This window comes from Puma concolor, chromosome B1 (genome assembly GCF_028749965.1).
Source record: "Puma concolor isolate L17-30 chromosome B1, mPumCon1.1.hap2, whole genome shotgun sequence".
NCBI lineage: Eukaryota > Metazoa > Chordata > Mammalia > Carnivora > Felidae > Puma > Puma concolor.
This window is the reverse complement of record NC_141670.1, coordinates 86,527,018-86,543,730: the sequence shown is the minus strand read 5'-3', so window position 1 is coordinate 86,543,730 and position 16,713 is coordinate 86,527,018. Positions and strand designations below refer to the sequence as shown.

Here is a 16,713-nt window from a genome sequence, read left to right as displayed (position 1 = left end):
TTTATGTTTAGTATTTAATTTTGATTAAAATATAGCATTATTTCAATATTTGAGCATCATTTTATAAGAATTAAAAAAAATTTTTTTTAACATTCATTCATTTTTGAAAGGCAGAGAGAGACAGAGCGCGAATGAGGGAGGGGCAGGAGAGAGGGAGACACAGAAACAGAAGCAGGCTCCAGGCTCTGAGCTGTCAGCACAGAGCCCAACGCGGGCTTGAACTCACGGACCGCGAGATCATGACCTGAGACAAAGTCGGCTGCTTAACCGACTGAGCCACCCAGGCACCCTTCATTTTATAAGAATTTTATTTCTATCTTATATTTGTGATACTTAAAGATTTGCTATACTTTAAAGTAGGATATTTCCTTAGGTCCAATTGCTTTCTTCTAATATACTGCATCTTTGATTTTAAAATGAAGTTGAAGGTATAAGATTCGGGTAAATGTTAAAGTAAATAGTGTGAAATACACCTATTTAATAAATATGATAGTAGGAAGTAATCATGCTTCCTTTTCTTTACTAGGAGTTGAATCTGTATGAGTTATTTAATCAAATGTATAGTTATATTTTAATTTTTTGGTTTTTATATAGTAACCAAAGTAAGTGATTTAATGATGGAAATAGTTGAATCAATATTTGTCTTTTCCTTATCTGCTGTCAGCATGCTGTAAAATTCTATTTAGCAAACTCATGTTTTTGGTAATATTGAGTAAGAAAATTGTTAGTGTTATAACAACACTAATAACAAAAAACAAAGCTGTTGTAAACTTAAGCTTAAATAAGACTTCAGAATTACATATACAATGCTCCTTGTTCAGTGTGCTCTTGGTCAGAATGTGAATATTCTCCAGCCTTCTCACACCGGGCTTTGGTGAGAAAGATACAAAAAATTTAAAATTTTTGCAGTAATGTATCAACAAAATTACTTCCTCTTCAAGCTTATCAGGTATTGCTGTTACCTATAATTTTTCCTCGTATTTAAATCAAAGCTGAGCATAAACCTTTGGGGTTTCAAAATTGGATTCTGCAATACTTGACAGAAAGTATGGAAAAGAAAGTTATCAAGTAAATATATGAATAACAGATTTCACTAGCAATCAGAGAAATTCTTAACACTCCTCCCAATGGCAAAAATAAATAAATAAATAATGATGTAATAGAATCACATGTTGTCAAGCATATGGGGAGGTGGGAACTCATACGCACTGCTTAGGGGACTATAAACTGTACAGCCAATCTGCAAAGTAATCTGGCATGACTTAGAGACACAGTCATATTCACCCTCAGTGGTCCTGATCCAGGGGACAAAATATGTCACTTCATTTCTTTGTGGCAGCAGAGAGTTGGGAGCAAAGTTGACCGCTTTGAGGATGGAGAAGTCAAATGGATTATTATGTGGGGTGTATGCAACAGCAGTAAGAAACAATAAACTAAATTGACACAAATCAACATGTTGACAGTTTCAAAATCTAGTTTTGAGGACAAAAATGTTAAGGGGCATGAAGAGGGTTATCACATCACCATTTATGTAAATTTTAAACAGATAAAAACATGATAAACACCAATATAAGCATATTTATATGTATACTTTGTTTTAAACGTTTTAAAATGTCTATTATTTATTTTCGAGAGCGAGAGACAGACAAAGCACAAGCAGGGGAGGGGAAAAGAGAGGGGAGTCACAGAATCTGAAGCAGGTTCCAGGCTCTGAGCTGTCAGCATAGAGCCTGATGCAGGGCTTGAACTCACAAACTGTGAGATCGTGACCTGAGCAGAGGTCTGACAGTTAACCGACTGAGCCACCTAGGTGCCTCTATATGTACACTTTGAACATATTAGAATGGAAGCCTATGGGGGGTGGGAGGAAGTGGGAGTAGGGACTGGGCATAAAGTGAAAGAACAAAGTAAAAGAGGGCTCCTGTATGAAAGCAAGGATGATATGCACCATGGAATGAGTGTGGTAATTCAACTTGCCACCTCAAGGTTCAAACAAAAGAAAAAGTATAGGAGGGAGGGTAGAAAGAGTGGAAGGAAGAAGAAAGAAAGTCTATAAAAGAATTTTTTTTTAAATCCCACGATTGGCCCAATTTTAGGCATTCTTCCATGGTGGGTATGATTCACTTATTTTTATACTTTTTTAAGTATGTCACATTTGGCATAGTGGAAATTACCAGGAATTTAGAGTACGGTAGTCCTAAATCAGAATTCCTTTCTTACAACTTTAACTCTTTGAGTTTTCATGTAAAATAGAGCAGTACCCCTTAGTCACTGAGTTAACATGTGGGCCAGACTTGCAGCAAGCATTTAGCAAGTAGTAGCTTTCTTACATTTTCATCACATGTATAGGCTGCTTATTTATATTGTCTATCTCGGAAAGATTGGTTTAAAAATACATTTACTGAAACTCAAGATACTTGAATTTGATCTTACTGTTAAATTAACAGTATCTTTACAGAAATCATGCCATTCCTTTCCATTAAGTAACTAATAAGTTTTTAAGAAATTTTAAGATTATTGTGTGCTAGAAAATACAAGGCTTACCTATGAATCCAAGAATTGAAAACTCAATATAAAACCAATTATTTGAAGTGATATTATGCACAAAATCTGTGATTTTTGTAAAGTACATCTTTTTAGCTATGATATCATCTTCTAGCTGGAAAAAAACAAAAGTCATTAGTTCCTTTGATGCTTCCATTGAATAAATTGCATTTGCTTGAGAACTGAAAATAGTTTCTCAATAGAATACACTGAAAAACCAGTTTTTATGAGGTTATCTTATTTTTAGTTCAATTCACTGAGAGTATTTACTATTAGTTTTCACTCTGAGATTCTGAGACCAGAGATGAGGTTTCTTTCCTAAGTAGTAATATGCAACACTCAATCTAAATCCTCATTGAAAAAAATCTATTTATCCGAATCTATTTACATCCTTACAAATACTTCCATTCCCAGTTTAAGCCTAATTAGCTTTATGTTTGAGATGATAGGCGCCAGGTCCTGTCACCAGAGAACCAGGGACTGTGCTTGGCAATGAGATGACGAAAGGGAACTGGCACTCTCATCCACAACTAGGTGGGTAGATGAATGTTGGTACACATAAGCCTAAGAATAGCTCTCCTTAAGAGAGGGGGAAAGAGAAACTAGAATTTTCTCCTAAAAAATATTTATTTATTTATTTTGAGAGAGAGAGGGAGAGGGAGAGGAAGAGCACGAGCGGCGGGGGGGGGGGGGGGGGGGGCGGGGGGGGGGCGCAAAAGAGAGAGGGAGACAAGACAATCCCAGGCAGGCTCTGTGCTGGCAGCACGGAGACCAACTCGAAACTCCATCTCATGAACTGTGACATCGTCACCTAAGCCGAAATCAAGAGTCAGACGCTTAACATACTGAGGCACCCAGGCTCCCCTAGAATTTTCTTTTTTTAATTTCGTATATATTATGGGTAATCTATACAATAAGAGGGCCTCCTAAATGATTCAGAAAAATGTGGAAATCCGCAAGCACGTTACCAGAGCACAAACTAGAATCACATTGTTTCAAATTGGGAAGAATACATTGGGCGGATCTCATGTTTTTGTTAACCAGAAATCAAAAGGCTCTTTTTTTTTTCTTCCTGTAAAAGAGAAACACCTTGCTTCAGGCTTTTTTCTAACATTTCTCTCATCTCCAGTGGTATCTTACGAACTCTTCTTACAACTGCACGTTGTCACATATAGTGAAGTATATATTCACGGCTGAAACATAAAACTCTTTATTTAACAATATGCCAGAATTCAGGGGATCCAAACTATATACAGTTTATTTATTTAAGAAATACAGTAAGGCACTGTAGAAGTGGGTAGAACATAAAATACAAGAGGAGACAATGTAGGGTACCAATGGCGTATATTAAGTGTTCAAAATGTTTGTTTAATGTAATAAATTTGCGGCGAGAGAAATGTAGGGAGCATAATTTCTATTTTTTTCTAATTTGAGAAGTTCTTTTCAGTTTGCTTCAGGTAACTATGATTTCCTCTGTTAATAGTAAATCCCGCTAGAAGACTTAGTTCAAATCAACTTTCAACTTCCTTTTGGCATTTTCTTTGGCATTTTCTTATTTTCTGAATACAAAGTAAGGTGGAGGAATACAAGCAGGAAGGAAGGAGAACATAATACTTCCACTTTAAATTATACATATATATACCAAGGTCTTACCTGTAAATAATACATGGCCTTTGGTTGCGCATAAAGCATCAAAAAACAAAAATCCAGTACTTGTTTGATGCGCCAACTAAAGATAAATAATAAAATCTGTTAATATTTGTCATTAGTACATAATTATTTATAAGCACACCAGTAATTAAACACAAACTTTGTTTAGCTCTTTGCTAACATGGAGTACTGTCTACAGTAAGTGAAATTGAGTGTTACACTGAAAAGTTACATCAACAAGGTTCCCATCTTCATTTAGTGGCCAATACCTGCCATTGCTAAACTAGAATAAGCATAATCTATTAATTTTACGTTTTGGTCAGTTAATTTTTGATCTGTACAAGAAAGTTAATATCCTTTCTCATCTTAGGTCTCGTTCAAATAAAAGTAAGAAGAAACTTGATTCTAATTTAACACTAAGCTAGATGCAAGGCCAGTTCCTTAAGATACAAAGAACAATACACAATGCACCTCTCGCCCTTCTGGGTTTCATAATCTTCTATGAAAATATGGAAAAATAATAAGATCAGAATGATTAGATAAGTGATATACAAAGACGTTGGCAATGATGATGTAACATAAGACAGGGCGGGTGGAGCAGGGAGCAGGGCATTCAGTGAGAGGACCAGTATCGCAAAGACAATGAAGCATGTGAGAGAGCCTGCCACCTCAGATCTACAGCACTAAGAATGGATGGAAAAGAAGCTGACGATGGTAAGGTGGGAAGAGACCAGATCATGAAGGAAACTTTGCACCTGATCTCCTATGATTCTTCTGTCTACACTATGGAGAATAAATTGGAAGACAGGCTAGGTGAGGCTTAGGGAAAGCAAATAGATCATTAATCGCCTGAAGCAGAGGAATGGTCCAGAGCAGAGGAATGGTCCAGAGGAGAGGAATGGGAAGGAGAGGGATGATGCAGAGAAAGATTTTTTTTTAAATAAATGTTTATTCATTTTTGAAAGACAGAGTGTGAGCAGGAGAGGGGCAGAGAGAGAGGGAAACAATATCTAAAGCAGGCTCCACGCTGACAACAGCGAGACAGATGCAGGGCTTGAACTCACCAACTGTGAGATCATGACCTTAGCTGAAGTCGGGACACTCAACTGACTGAGCCACCCAGGCGCTCCAAGAGAGATTTTTTTTTTTTAAAGAAGAAATGACAGAGACATAAAGGGCAGAAGGAAAAACAGGATCTAGAATGCCTCCCAGCTTTATGACTCTAAAAACTGACTACTTAATTAAAACAAAATCCTTAAGAGATTTCCAGATTCTGACATACCATTTATTATTATAAAACAAAACAGAGCTAAATGAGTTTCCTGGGATAAGATGTTTTTTCTGAATTCTGGCATTTCTTTTACTCTATTAAGTTTTGAGGCACCGAATTACTACATTTCTTATAATACCTTCCACATTTATAATCAAACAGTAGTGTTCCTTTGTACACATACAAACCTTCAATTGTTCAAAATTCGTTCATAAATACTATCATATTTTATTCTCACCATGATTTTTCCAAATATACAACGTAGATTTTATTATACACACCAGAAAGTGGAAGAAGCTAAGAAAACAAAGGCTAAATTGCCAGAATGACCAACAAACAGAAAAGCTGGAATTAGAAGGCACGTGTAATAATTTATAACCTCAGGCTTTTTTCCCCCATCATTATGCCCTTGCTAATTATCAGCTGAACATGTGAACACTGATAATCCAGTGCTGGTGGTAAATGTTTTCTGGGGAGTGGGGTGGGGATGAACCACGATTTGTAGCTTCTGCCCATTTCCATAGTGTAATTGCTCCTACCATCGCTGATTTCATGCTACCAACCTGACGTCGCTGGACGCAGACTGGGAAGGGACGCACATAGTCATTCTTGTAAGAACTGACTGTGAAATGGGATCTATTAGATGCTGGTTCCAACAGTACATCCGATGAAGTTTGTTATTTGAGAATACTGTCTTCTAATACATCACACCTAATTTTTTTTAATGTTTAATTATTTTTGAGAGAAAGACCAAGTGTGAATGGAGGAGGGACAGAGAGAGAGAGGGAGACACAGAATCCGAAGCAGGCTCCAGGCTCTGAGCTGTCAGCACAGAGCCCAACGCAGGGCTTGATCTCACAGACTGTTAGATCATGACCTGAGCTGAAGTCAGACACTTAACCGACTGAGCCACCCGGGTGCCCTGATACCTCTCTAATTTTCCTGAGTCCTCAGTTGACTGCTTGACATGTAACATGTTTGGATAAAAAAAGGCAGGTATTGAAATGACTTCCAAGGATCCAGACTTCAGCTGCCTTTTGAATCTGTAAACAGAAGTGGAAGTTTGTAATTGAATATTTGATTTACCAAGTGAACAAATACTTAAAAAGAATGTCTTCATGCACGTCCATGTAATATTTTTATTCCAATTATTTCACAGGTTGATACATGATATCCACATTATGAAACTAATACTTTTTAGCTAAAGTATTTCTTTTATAAATTAGTGCACAATATAACAAAAAGTTAAAATATATAATATAAAATTAATTTATTTTCATAAAAATTATAGGCACTTTAAATTTTTGCAAGTTTACAACCATATATATACCCTAAAAGATTCAAAACAATGAAACTAGTGAGTTAGCCTAGAACATTAGGTGATTTTAAAAAATGCATAGTTTTGGGGCACCTGGGTGGCTCATTCAGTAAAGCGTTTGACTCTTAGTTTGGGCTCAGGTCACGATCTCACAGTTTGTGAGTTTGAGCCCTGCGTCAGGCTCTGAGTTCACAGCACACGGCCTGCTTAGGATTCTTTCTCTCCATCTTTCTCTGTCCCTTCCCCCATCTCTTCTATCTCTCTCTCTCTCTTTCAGTAAATAAATAAGCTTAAAAAATAAAAAAATGCATACTTTTGAGCTTAATAAGATTCCTACTGGATAACAGCACTATGGCTCCCGAAACTATAGATTGATCACAGCAAGCAAGGATTAAGGGTGACTCTTGTCCACACTCATTGGATGACTATGTATGCTTTTCATAATCTTTATTTTGTTGAGTGGAGGGATGGGATAAATGGATGATGGGTTTTGGGGAAGGCCCTTGTTGGGATGAGCACTGAGTGTTAAAAGTTAAGCGCCGAATCATTAAATTCTACTCCTGAAACTATCATCACACCATATGTTAACTAACATACAATGTATGCTGGATTTAAATAAAATAAAAATATATATTAAAATTGAAGAAAATTGAAAATTAAAAAAAATTCTAAGTTAATATTTATAGACCATCATTAAAATGCACAACACACGGCTCACAAAAGCTGTTATACAAATCTTCCACCATCGAGGTAAAGGATGGGACACCAGGTAGAACATTTTGAATGATTTTCCTTTAGAGAGAATATGACTTTAAGTGGGATTTATGTTTAGGCATTACATTATTTATTAAAATGTTAAAGTCTCAAGAAAATGTTTGTTTTTTACTAATAGGTGAAAAAGCAGGGCAGAGTTTTACATGCACAATCTCAATTATGTGCAAAATAGGCAGTTCTCACTTTGCACAATTCCAATACGAATGAATCTCAGTTACCATGTATTAGATAACACGTCTCCCTCAACAACACTGTTGGAATTTGAGTCATCATGCTATATTCACCGCGAATAATTCCATAAAGTACAAACTTGCTTCGGGCTCTTCAGCCCACATACCGTTACACAAATAACAAATGCACATCATCATCTCACCCCTTCTTCCAAAGTCTGTTGGTGCCTGATCACAGTGCTTGTGTCGCCTTCTTGTGACATTAGAATGCAGACAATTTTATTCCTTTTGTTTGCTTTTAAAATGGTTTCCAAATTTTTGAAATTGGTGTGTATCATGAGCATGGGGTGGCAGCATGTGCTACCGAGAATGTGGGGTTTGAACCCAGAAAAGGGTCTCTGCTAATTTTGCTTCCATCACTTACAAACTTTAACCAGCCATTTACTTGCTCTAACCTTCAGTTTCCTCATCTGTAAACCTAGCATAGCGATACACTCCCTTCCAGGGAAAGAACTGTTCTACAGGTAACTCGATTCTAACGAGGCTCTATGCATCAGTGGAAGAGTTTCTGGTTATTTGTTTGTTTGTTGACTTATTATTTATTTACGTGGGAGTGTAAATGGGGAAGTGCAGGAGATGAAAGTCTTCCTGAATCCTCTGATTTTATGGTGTATCAACTGGAAAGATTTTTAAACACTAATTTTAGTATGTTCCTTGGAGAGTAGAAAATGCTGGATCAAAGAAAAGAATGAGGAATGCTGCTTGCTTTGGGGTAAAAATTAGTAACACAATACCTACATTTTAAAAAAGTAAAATTGCGTAACTTTGTACAACAATTTAGAATAGCAGAGGTACGTGAAAATAACATTAAGTTGCAGCATATACAGTCATCAAAAAATAGGATTGCAGAAGCTTATAAATTTTGTCCTCTAGAAAATTTCACGCAAAGTCTCAAAACAACAAAGGCCCAGTTACAAATAATTTCTATCTTGACGGTATAATTTCCCATTACTGATAAAGAGAAAGATTCCAGGCTCATTTTTTTTTCAGTCTGTCTTAAGCAAGACCCTTGAATCTTGTGTGGTGACATCTTTCTAGGATTCTTTAAACCTTTTCTAGCTTATTAGGTTACGGATAGCATCAAAAGTCCTGGAGATAATGATACCAGAATTGCGAATTGCCAATGACTAGAGAAAATAGTATAATTGTATGTTGTTGCCATTATAAATGAATAATTTTACCTTACAGTCATAAAAGTATGGAAACCATACAGCTTTACATTTTTATATAAAGCACATAGCTACATACAGTTTCATATAAGGTTTTATATAACCTTAGTTGGGTCCTTTAACAATTACTATATAGTCTCAAATTTAGGGTCAATAACATATAGAGCAATCTCTCATTAACCCCCATAAGAAGACCTAGAAAGAGGGTTTTGAGCTAAATTAAATACAGAAAAATGTAGGCATATAAATGAGAAGTTATGAGTCTACATTAAAATTTTAAATTATAGTTTTATTCTAGTCTCACAAAAAATAAAATTGCATCCCAACCCTTTATGCTGTATTGTTAACATTAATATCCTTATCATCATGCGAAACTTTTTGAATCATCTAATACAGTTCTCTGATACACATGATCTTCAAGCCTAGCTTAAATACCAGTGACATTGTCTTTGTACATTTTATAGCAAAACGTAAGTATCCCTATACATCAAGTAATATTTTTGTGATCTCCACAAGTAACCATATACTAGAATTCTTTTTTAAAGTCATCTTCAAAAGTTTTGCAATTATGCAAAGACATCCGCAGGAATTGTTTATAAACCTCTACCTTCTTTGTAACGGATCCTATTAAGACTCCCTTATAAGGACCAACCTAGTATAGACTGAAGTCATTTCAGGCTAATGTGTATTCTCCAAATAGTGGATTATTATGCAGAGTAAAGCAACCAAGAGAGCATATCCTGGATTAGGAGAACATTTCAAGTATGAGGCAACTTTTCTCCTGGGCAATCTTTTTTGGGAAAAAACAGACATATATGGGTGTTTTCATTAATCTGGCCCAGCTCTATCTTCCTCCACACACAACATCTACTTCGAGGCTTCACTACCATTCTCCAGTTCAAGCTCACTGCCAATAAATCCCTCATTCTCAACATACTATTTTTCTTTCACAGGGAATAGCCTTTAAGGATGGAATTCTTTAGTTTCACCCTCCTTTCTCAAACTAATTATTTTTTTCTGCTCCTTCACCTATTCTTATTGTTTTCCCCCTTATCGTAGCTTAGTCCTGCCTAAAACTCCTTCCACATGTGCCTGGTATCCACTGCCCCTAGACCTTGTCCATCAGCTTCCTCCCATGGATGAGATCACATATAAAACCACTCCTGGAGTCCCCATCTCCAGACCTCCCCTAACACAAGTTTTCCCTCAGGCTGCTGTGTTTAACTTTACTCCCCATCCATCGAGCTTGTTGAAAACAGTCTAATTCAATTCTTTAAACTTTTATTATGAAAATTACCACACACACACACAAAAGTGGGAATACAACGAATCCCAAATCATCTGATTTCAACAACCATTATTTTTTTTTACCACACTTGTTTCATCTATACAGCCCACTTTTTGTTGTTGAAGTTTTTTATTTTTTTTTTTAATTTTTTTTCAACGTTTTTATTTATTTATGGGACAGACAGAGACAGAGCATGAACGGGGGAGGGGCAGAGAGAGAGGGAGACACAGAATCGGAAACAGGCTCCAGGCTCTGAGCCATCAGCCCAGAGCCTGACGCGGGGCTCGAACTCGCGGACCGCGAGATCGTGACCTGGCTGAAGTTGGACGCTTAACCGACTGCGCCACCCAGGCGCCCCTGTTGTTGAAGTTTTTTAAAACAAATCCTGGATATAATTTCTTACCCTTAAATTCTTCAGTGTCAAAATCAAAAAAGGGCATTTATTCATATAACTGCATGCCATTATCACACCTTACAAGACTAAGAATAGTTATGTAATATCACATAATATTCAGCTGATAACTCACATGTCCCCAGTAGTCTGACGAGTATTCAGTGGGGGAGGTGGAGTGTTCAAATAAACATCCACATAAGATCCCCTGGTTGTAATCTGTTACCTCTTACTTCTTTTCTAAATTTACTACCCAGACCGATCATTTCAGTTTCTCTTTCTTCTTGTTCTCAAACAAGTCTTGTTGAAAGAACGGGGTCACCTGTCTTACAGAATGTCCTCCGTCCTCATTCTGGTGGCTACTCCAGACTGCTTCCTCTGTTCACTGTGTAGACGCCAAACTTGGATTTAAAGTAGATGTTGTATTTTGTGTTTGTGTTGTGTTATACTTTGGAGAGTGGCGGGCAATAATTCCCTAGAGTTGTTTCATGGTGTATTTCATTTACATCACAACAGAAGGCACAAAATGTCTCGCTGTCTCACTTCCAGGGGTGCTGTGACTGATCACAGGTTCAGGTGGGGGCACTTGACCCCCTCCTGCGGATTGCCCATGTGCCCTCAGCCCCCATTCTCACACTTCTGTTCTCCCAGGTATTATAGGGGGAGGGTTCCTGCACGCCACAATCCCAGGCCCCCTTGCTAGACACCTTCCACATAGGTTCTGCCCATGGTAGGCAGTATCAAGAGACTGGAAGGCAGTCAACAAGGAAGATATCCTTCCTACTTTCAGGATCTGGTGAAGGCCACAGCAGCAGCAGGATAGAGTAGCAGGAAGCAACGGAGAACTGGAGATCCCAGCCGAGCAAGGCGGCACAGCTCAAACCTGCGATCATGGCTCTTTCAACGACACAGCAGCAGATGCAGCCCAACATCAGATCCTGCGGTATATATACTCCTGTCTCCGTTCATGCTTCTCCCATTTCCTTTCTTCTCTCTTTGGTTCTCTCAGCCCCTGTAAACACTTTTTGACCAATTCTTTGTATCAAATTCTATCTGAATTACCAAAGGTTTTCCTGTTTGGATGCTGGCTAGTACACCTTCCTTGTAAAGCTCCCCATCACTTAATGACATGCCTGACTCAGTTGTTTTCAAAATGGTGATTTTCTAATTCTATTCATTCTACACTTCTTAGCTGGAATTCTTTTGACTAAAATAACTTTGCCTCATCCCCTTGAGCTATTTGGTGAGGAAACAAACAAACAAAAAACCACAGAACACTTTGCTGTCTAAGCCAAACACGTCTAGTAGCCAGATTCAGCTGGAAGGCCATGTTTTGCAACTCTGGGCTGTGGAATCAAGTGCATATTCCTTAGCATGGTATCCAAGACTCCTCATGATCTTATTACAGCCAGCCTTAACTCCCACTGATACTTCTTCCTCAAGCCCAAATATCCACACCTCAGGATATACTTATATTTCCAAAACTCTAGCATACTCCTGTTTGGCCTTGCTGCCTTCTCAAGCAATTCTCTTTGCCAGGCATTCCCTTTCTCTTTGGATCTACCTGAAGAAGATCTGCTCACACCTTTAGACTCAGCCCGTTACTTACTTCTCAGGAAGGACCTTCTTGGTATCTTGCAGGCAGAATAAAATACTTCCTCCTCTACATGTTCTCATATTGCTCTCCCCATACCAATGCGAAACACCAGCTTCCTTGTTGTGATTTGTTTTTTACCAGTTGTATCACCCACGTGAACATAAACATCTAACAGGCTGGGACCAATTCCATAGGGTCTTGCTGGATGAATCACCTCATGTACATTCGTCAGCATGTGCTTGCTCCTCCTGGGCTGCGTCCAGTAGGAGATCATAAGCAGAGGCGGAGAGTGTAACTTCATACGGTAAGGAACACAAGATCGCTTAAAAAATAATCTAGTAGGCTTCTCTCAGAAGAAGTGGATTTCAGGGAGAATAGATATAACAATCATAACATGAAAAAGATGGATTTTATGAGGCAGATAACCTACAAAATTGGGGAAAGTTGTAAGCTATACTTCATCACAGCTTAGAACTACCCTTAGTTCTAAGTAGTTCCATCTACACAGCTACACTCATCAAGAAGAATATGATCACTAATAAAATAATTGGGCAGAAAAAATAAAAGAAAAAAATGAAAGAACAGCTATTTTTAAGCTTATCAGACAGTACTCACCTTTTTGTAATCATGTCCACAACAGATTTTAAATAATCTTCATTTCTCTAAAAATGAGAAAAATATTTTACTGAAATTAAGCATGCCTCATAGTTTTACTGATACGTTTGCTACATGTAAATCTAGTTTATGTGTGGAATGTCACTGTGTCCTAAGAATTTTTTTATTTTTTCACTTTCTATAAAAGAATTTAAAATATCCTTGTGTCTAAAAGACCTGACTGGAATACTTAAAATATTTCATTCTTCCTTTGTCACAATACAAAATATCACTATACATTATTTGCACTTAAAAATTTGTATGCAAAAACCTATGTATCTAAAACAGTTTTGTCCTAAAAATGGGATGGCTTATTTCTAAGAACTGCTCTTTTTAAAAAAAAAATTTTTAGAGGCACATCGGGTGGCTCAGTCGGTTAAGCATCCAACTTCAGTTCAGGTCATGATCTTGTGGTTCGTGAGTTTGAGCCCCATGTCGGGTTCTGTGCTGACAGCTCAGAGCCTGGAGCCTGCTTCACATTCTGTGTCTCCTTCTCTCTCTGGGTCTCCCCCCACCTGAAATTTAAACATTAAAAAGAAGTTTAAAAAAAATTTTTAAGTTTATTTATTTTGAGAGAGAGAGAGAGAGAACACACACGCATGTGTGAGCAACGGTAGAGAAAGGAGAGAGAGATTCCCAAGCAAACTCTGTGCTGTCAGAGCCCGATGTGGGGCTCATTCTAAAGAACCCATGAGATCATGACCTGAGCTGAGATCAAGAATTGGACGCTTAACCAAGTGAGCCACCCAGGTGCCCCTAAGAACTGCTCTTTTTGAAGATGTCTTCATTTTGTGAGTATTATATGGTACTAAATGTACCTCAATATTATACCACAGTTTTCCAGACAGTATTACTCAGCCTAATTCCCAAATTTTTGCCCATTAACAAACCTTATTTGCCTACTCTTCATCAAATGCTGCGCTAGATTAGATGGCAGACTCATTTGTAAATATCTTTCGGTAGTTTATTCTCAGATGGCATTTTTTTTTTTTTTTTTTTTTACAAAAGTGATGGCATTTAAATGATATTGCTTCAGGGCCACAAGCACTCTCAAAACAAAATTCTGAAAAATGTCTGAATGATGACAATTGTATTGTCAAATCTGAGTACCCTGAAATGTATATAGTCAGATTGTTTACTTAAAAATATCTGTCATAAGGAACACCTGGGTGGCTCAGTCAGTTGAGCATGACTCTTGATTTCCATCCAGGTCATGAACTCGGGATGCCTGAGATCAAGCCCTGCTGGGCATGACGCCTGCTTCGGATTCTCTTTCTCCCTCTCTTTCTGCCCTTCCCCGCGCGCACTCTTCCTCTCCCTCTCTCTCTCAAAATACATAAACATTAAAAAATATATATCTGTCATGATACAGATAACTCTATGACAGTACTTAAGGTTCTTAAGATAACCATACACTGAATCACCAGCTATTTGTTACATACTGAAACATATTACTTATTTTTTTTAAGTAGGCTCCATGCCCAGCGTGGAGCCCAACAAGGGGCTTGAACCCATGACCCCGAGATCAAGACCTGAACTGAGATCAAAAGTTAGATGCTAAACTGACTGAGCCACCCAGGTTCCCTGAAACATATTACTTTTTAAACATAGTACTAAAGTTACACTTCTTAAACATTCTACATTCCATTTTAAAATCTGTCCCTAATATTTTATCATTGGTCTAAACATTTTATAAAAGCATATGTGCATGTGTCAGCAGCAAAGAAATGAAGATTGTAATATATAATATACAGAAATGTGGCAAAACATTTTGGAGATTATGTATATTCTTCCAATATTAAGAAACTAAACTTGGACAGAATGACTATTTAATCTTTTACTTATATTTTCCTATTAGTTCTTCTATTGCTTATTTTGAGTTTTTTTCTGCATTCAAAGACATGTTTATTATAGAAAATTCAAAAGAAAGGACAAAGGATCCCTACATCTCCTACTATCCAGAGATAAACATTATTTATATTTTGGAGACCATTATTCCAAGGTTTGCTCATTTTTTTTTCTTTATACATTTCATCTATCTGTATATCTTTTTTTACTTCTTTCCTTCCTTCTATCGCATTTTACATAGATAACATTATGTTAAATGAGATGCTTAACAACTTTTTTCCCACTCAACAGTATGATAGGGACATAATTTCATGTCAGCGCATATAGATATTCATTCTCTTTTCAATGGTTACAATTGCACTGCAGATTATCACAATGTAGACAAGTATTTAGCCAGCCTCTTATTGATAGACATTTTTGGTGGTTTCCAATATTATGTTTTTAAAAAGCAATTGTGCACTGAAAATCCTTGAAACAATTACTTATTGAACACTTACTATGTGTCATGCATCATTCCAAATACTTTAAATACAGTAGCTAATTTAATTGACAAAACAACACTATGACATAGGTAATATTATGATGCCTGTTTTCAGAGAAAGAAAGTGAAGCATAGAGAAGTGAAGGAACTTGTTCAAGTTCACAAGCCAGGAAGCAGAGAAATCTAGATCGAGTCTGTGTTCTCAACGACTATAGATACTGTCACATACTGTCATATTTTTATTATTTTGGAATTCTTCCTAATTATCTCCTTAGGATAACTTCCCAGAATTGAGATTTCTGAGACAAAGGATACAGACATTTTAAATCTAACACAAACTCCCAAACTCCCCTCCAAAAGGTTTTATGGTATTAATATTTACGCAGTGCTTTATAGTTTTACATGGCATTAGAGGCAAGATAGAGAATCTATTAGACATAGACTTGAATCTGCTGTATTAATTACTGGGCAAGTTACTTACTTTCTATAAAGCCCTGGATTTTTCACCTGTAAAATCAGGAGAGCTATACCTATTTTACAAGGATGTAATGCAGGCTACAAATAAGGTATATAAAAATGGTCCACAATCCTTGAGATACAGAAAGGAGTGCTTCAATATTCATGGTAGTTATTGTTACTTAATTTAACAGAAATTACCTCTTGATTCATATGCCAACCTTTTATTGGGCTGGGCAGGGTTTTTGTTTTTGTTTTTGTTTTCTACTGTAGCTTCAATTTTGATGTCCTGTTTATAAATATAATTTCTGTACCATATAGTACACAGGGATCCTAGTAACATATTTAACAATGCAATCTTATTTCTCTGCATGTAACCATTATCTTTTCTTTTTAGGTTGACATATTTAATTCTTTCTCAGTAGTGCCAAACAAGTTTCAAATACATTGTCTGCTATCCAAAACTGGCATCTATGAATTGCTTTTTTAAATTTGAGAAAAACATCTGAAACTATACAGTGATTACCGTGGAGGAAGGGTATTTGGAGAGCTACTTATTTTTCATACGTACATCTGCCACCGAGACAATCACCACAGAGTCCTTCTCTTCTGAGAGAGTCATCCTGGAGACAACAGAATTCAGGGTTTGCTTCAGGTAACTTTGATTTCCTCTGCTAACAGTGGAAATACCCAGCGCAAAAGAGACTGCAGACATAGGTGCATGGAATCATCATTTTGAACCACAGAGAAAAAACATAATTTATCATTAATGTCTATGCTTATCACTATGCTTGGGTTAGTTGTATGGTCAAAAAAGAGTGTCTGAAACTGTATTTCAAAAATAATCCAAACTACTATTAATTTTTATTACAAAGTTCATTTTGTGCTTAAGCAAATTCCAATTTGCAATGGATTCTTAGTAAATGCATTAAGTAGTCTCCAAGATTTTCTCATGTTGGAGGGTTTCAGTGTAGTGAAAAATAAAAGTAACCACTCTCTGTTTATTATAGCTTTTACCTAACTGGATACAAAATGTGACACAC

General features: G+C 36.9%; 1 protein-coding gene across 10 annotated transcripts in view; it reads right to left on the bottom strand.

Moving 5' to 3' along the window:
- Positions 1 to 16,713, bottom strand: part of MGAT4D (MGAT4 family member D) — a 66,744-nt gene that overhangs the window by 16,250 nt on the left and 33,781 nt on the right. For 8 of the 10 annotated variants that reach the window (XR_015250209.1, XR_015250210.1, XM_086704183.1 and 5 more), the window contains 5 exons: positions 16,242 to 16,375; positions 12,847 to 12,893; positions 6,394 to 6,507; positions 4,198 to 4,273; positions 2,545 to 2,659 (listed from right to left, as the gene is read on the bottom strand). Coding sequence is in view for 8 of the 10 variants with exons in the window: in XM_086704183.1 (XP_086560309.1) it covers positions 2,545 to 2,659; positions 4,198 to 4,273; positions 6,394 to 6,507; positions 12,847 to 12,893; positions 16,242 to 16,375 (486 nt within the window). In the remaining 2 variants the exon portion in view is untranslated. The remainder of the gene's footprint in view (positions 1 to 2,544; positions 2,660 to 4,197; positions 4,274 to 6,393; positions 6,508 to 12,846; positions 12,894 to 16,241; positions 16,376 to 16,713) is intronic. The other 2 variants (XM_086704188.1, XM_086704185.1) reach the window with 2 other exon arrangements.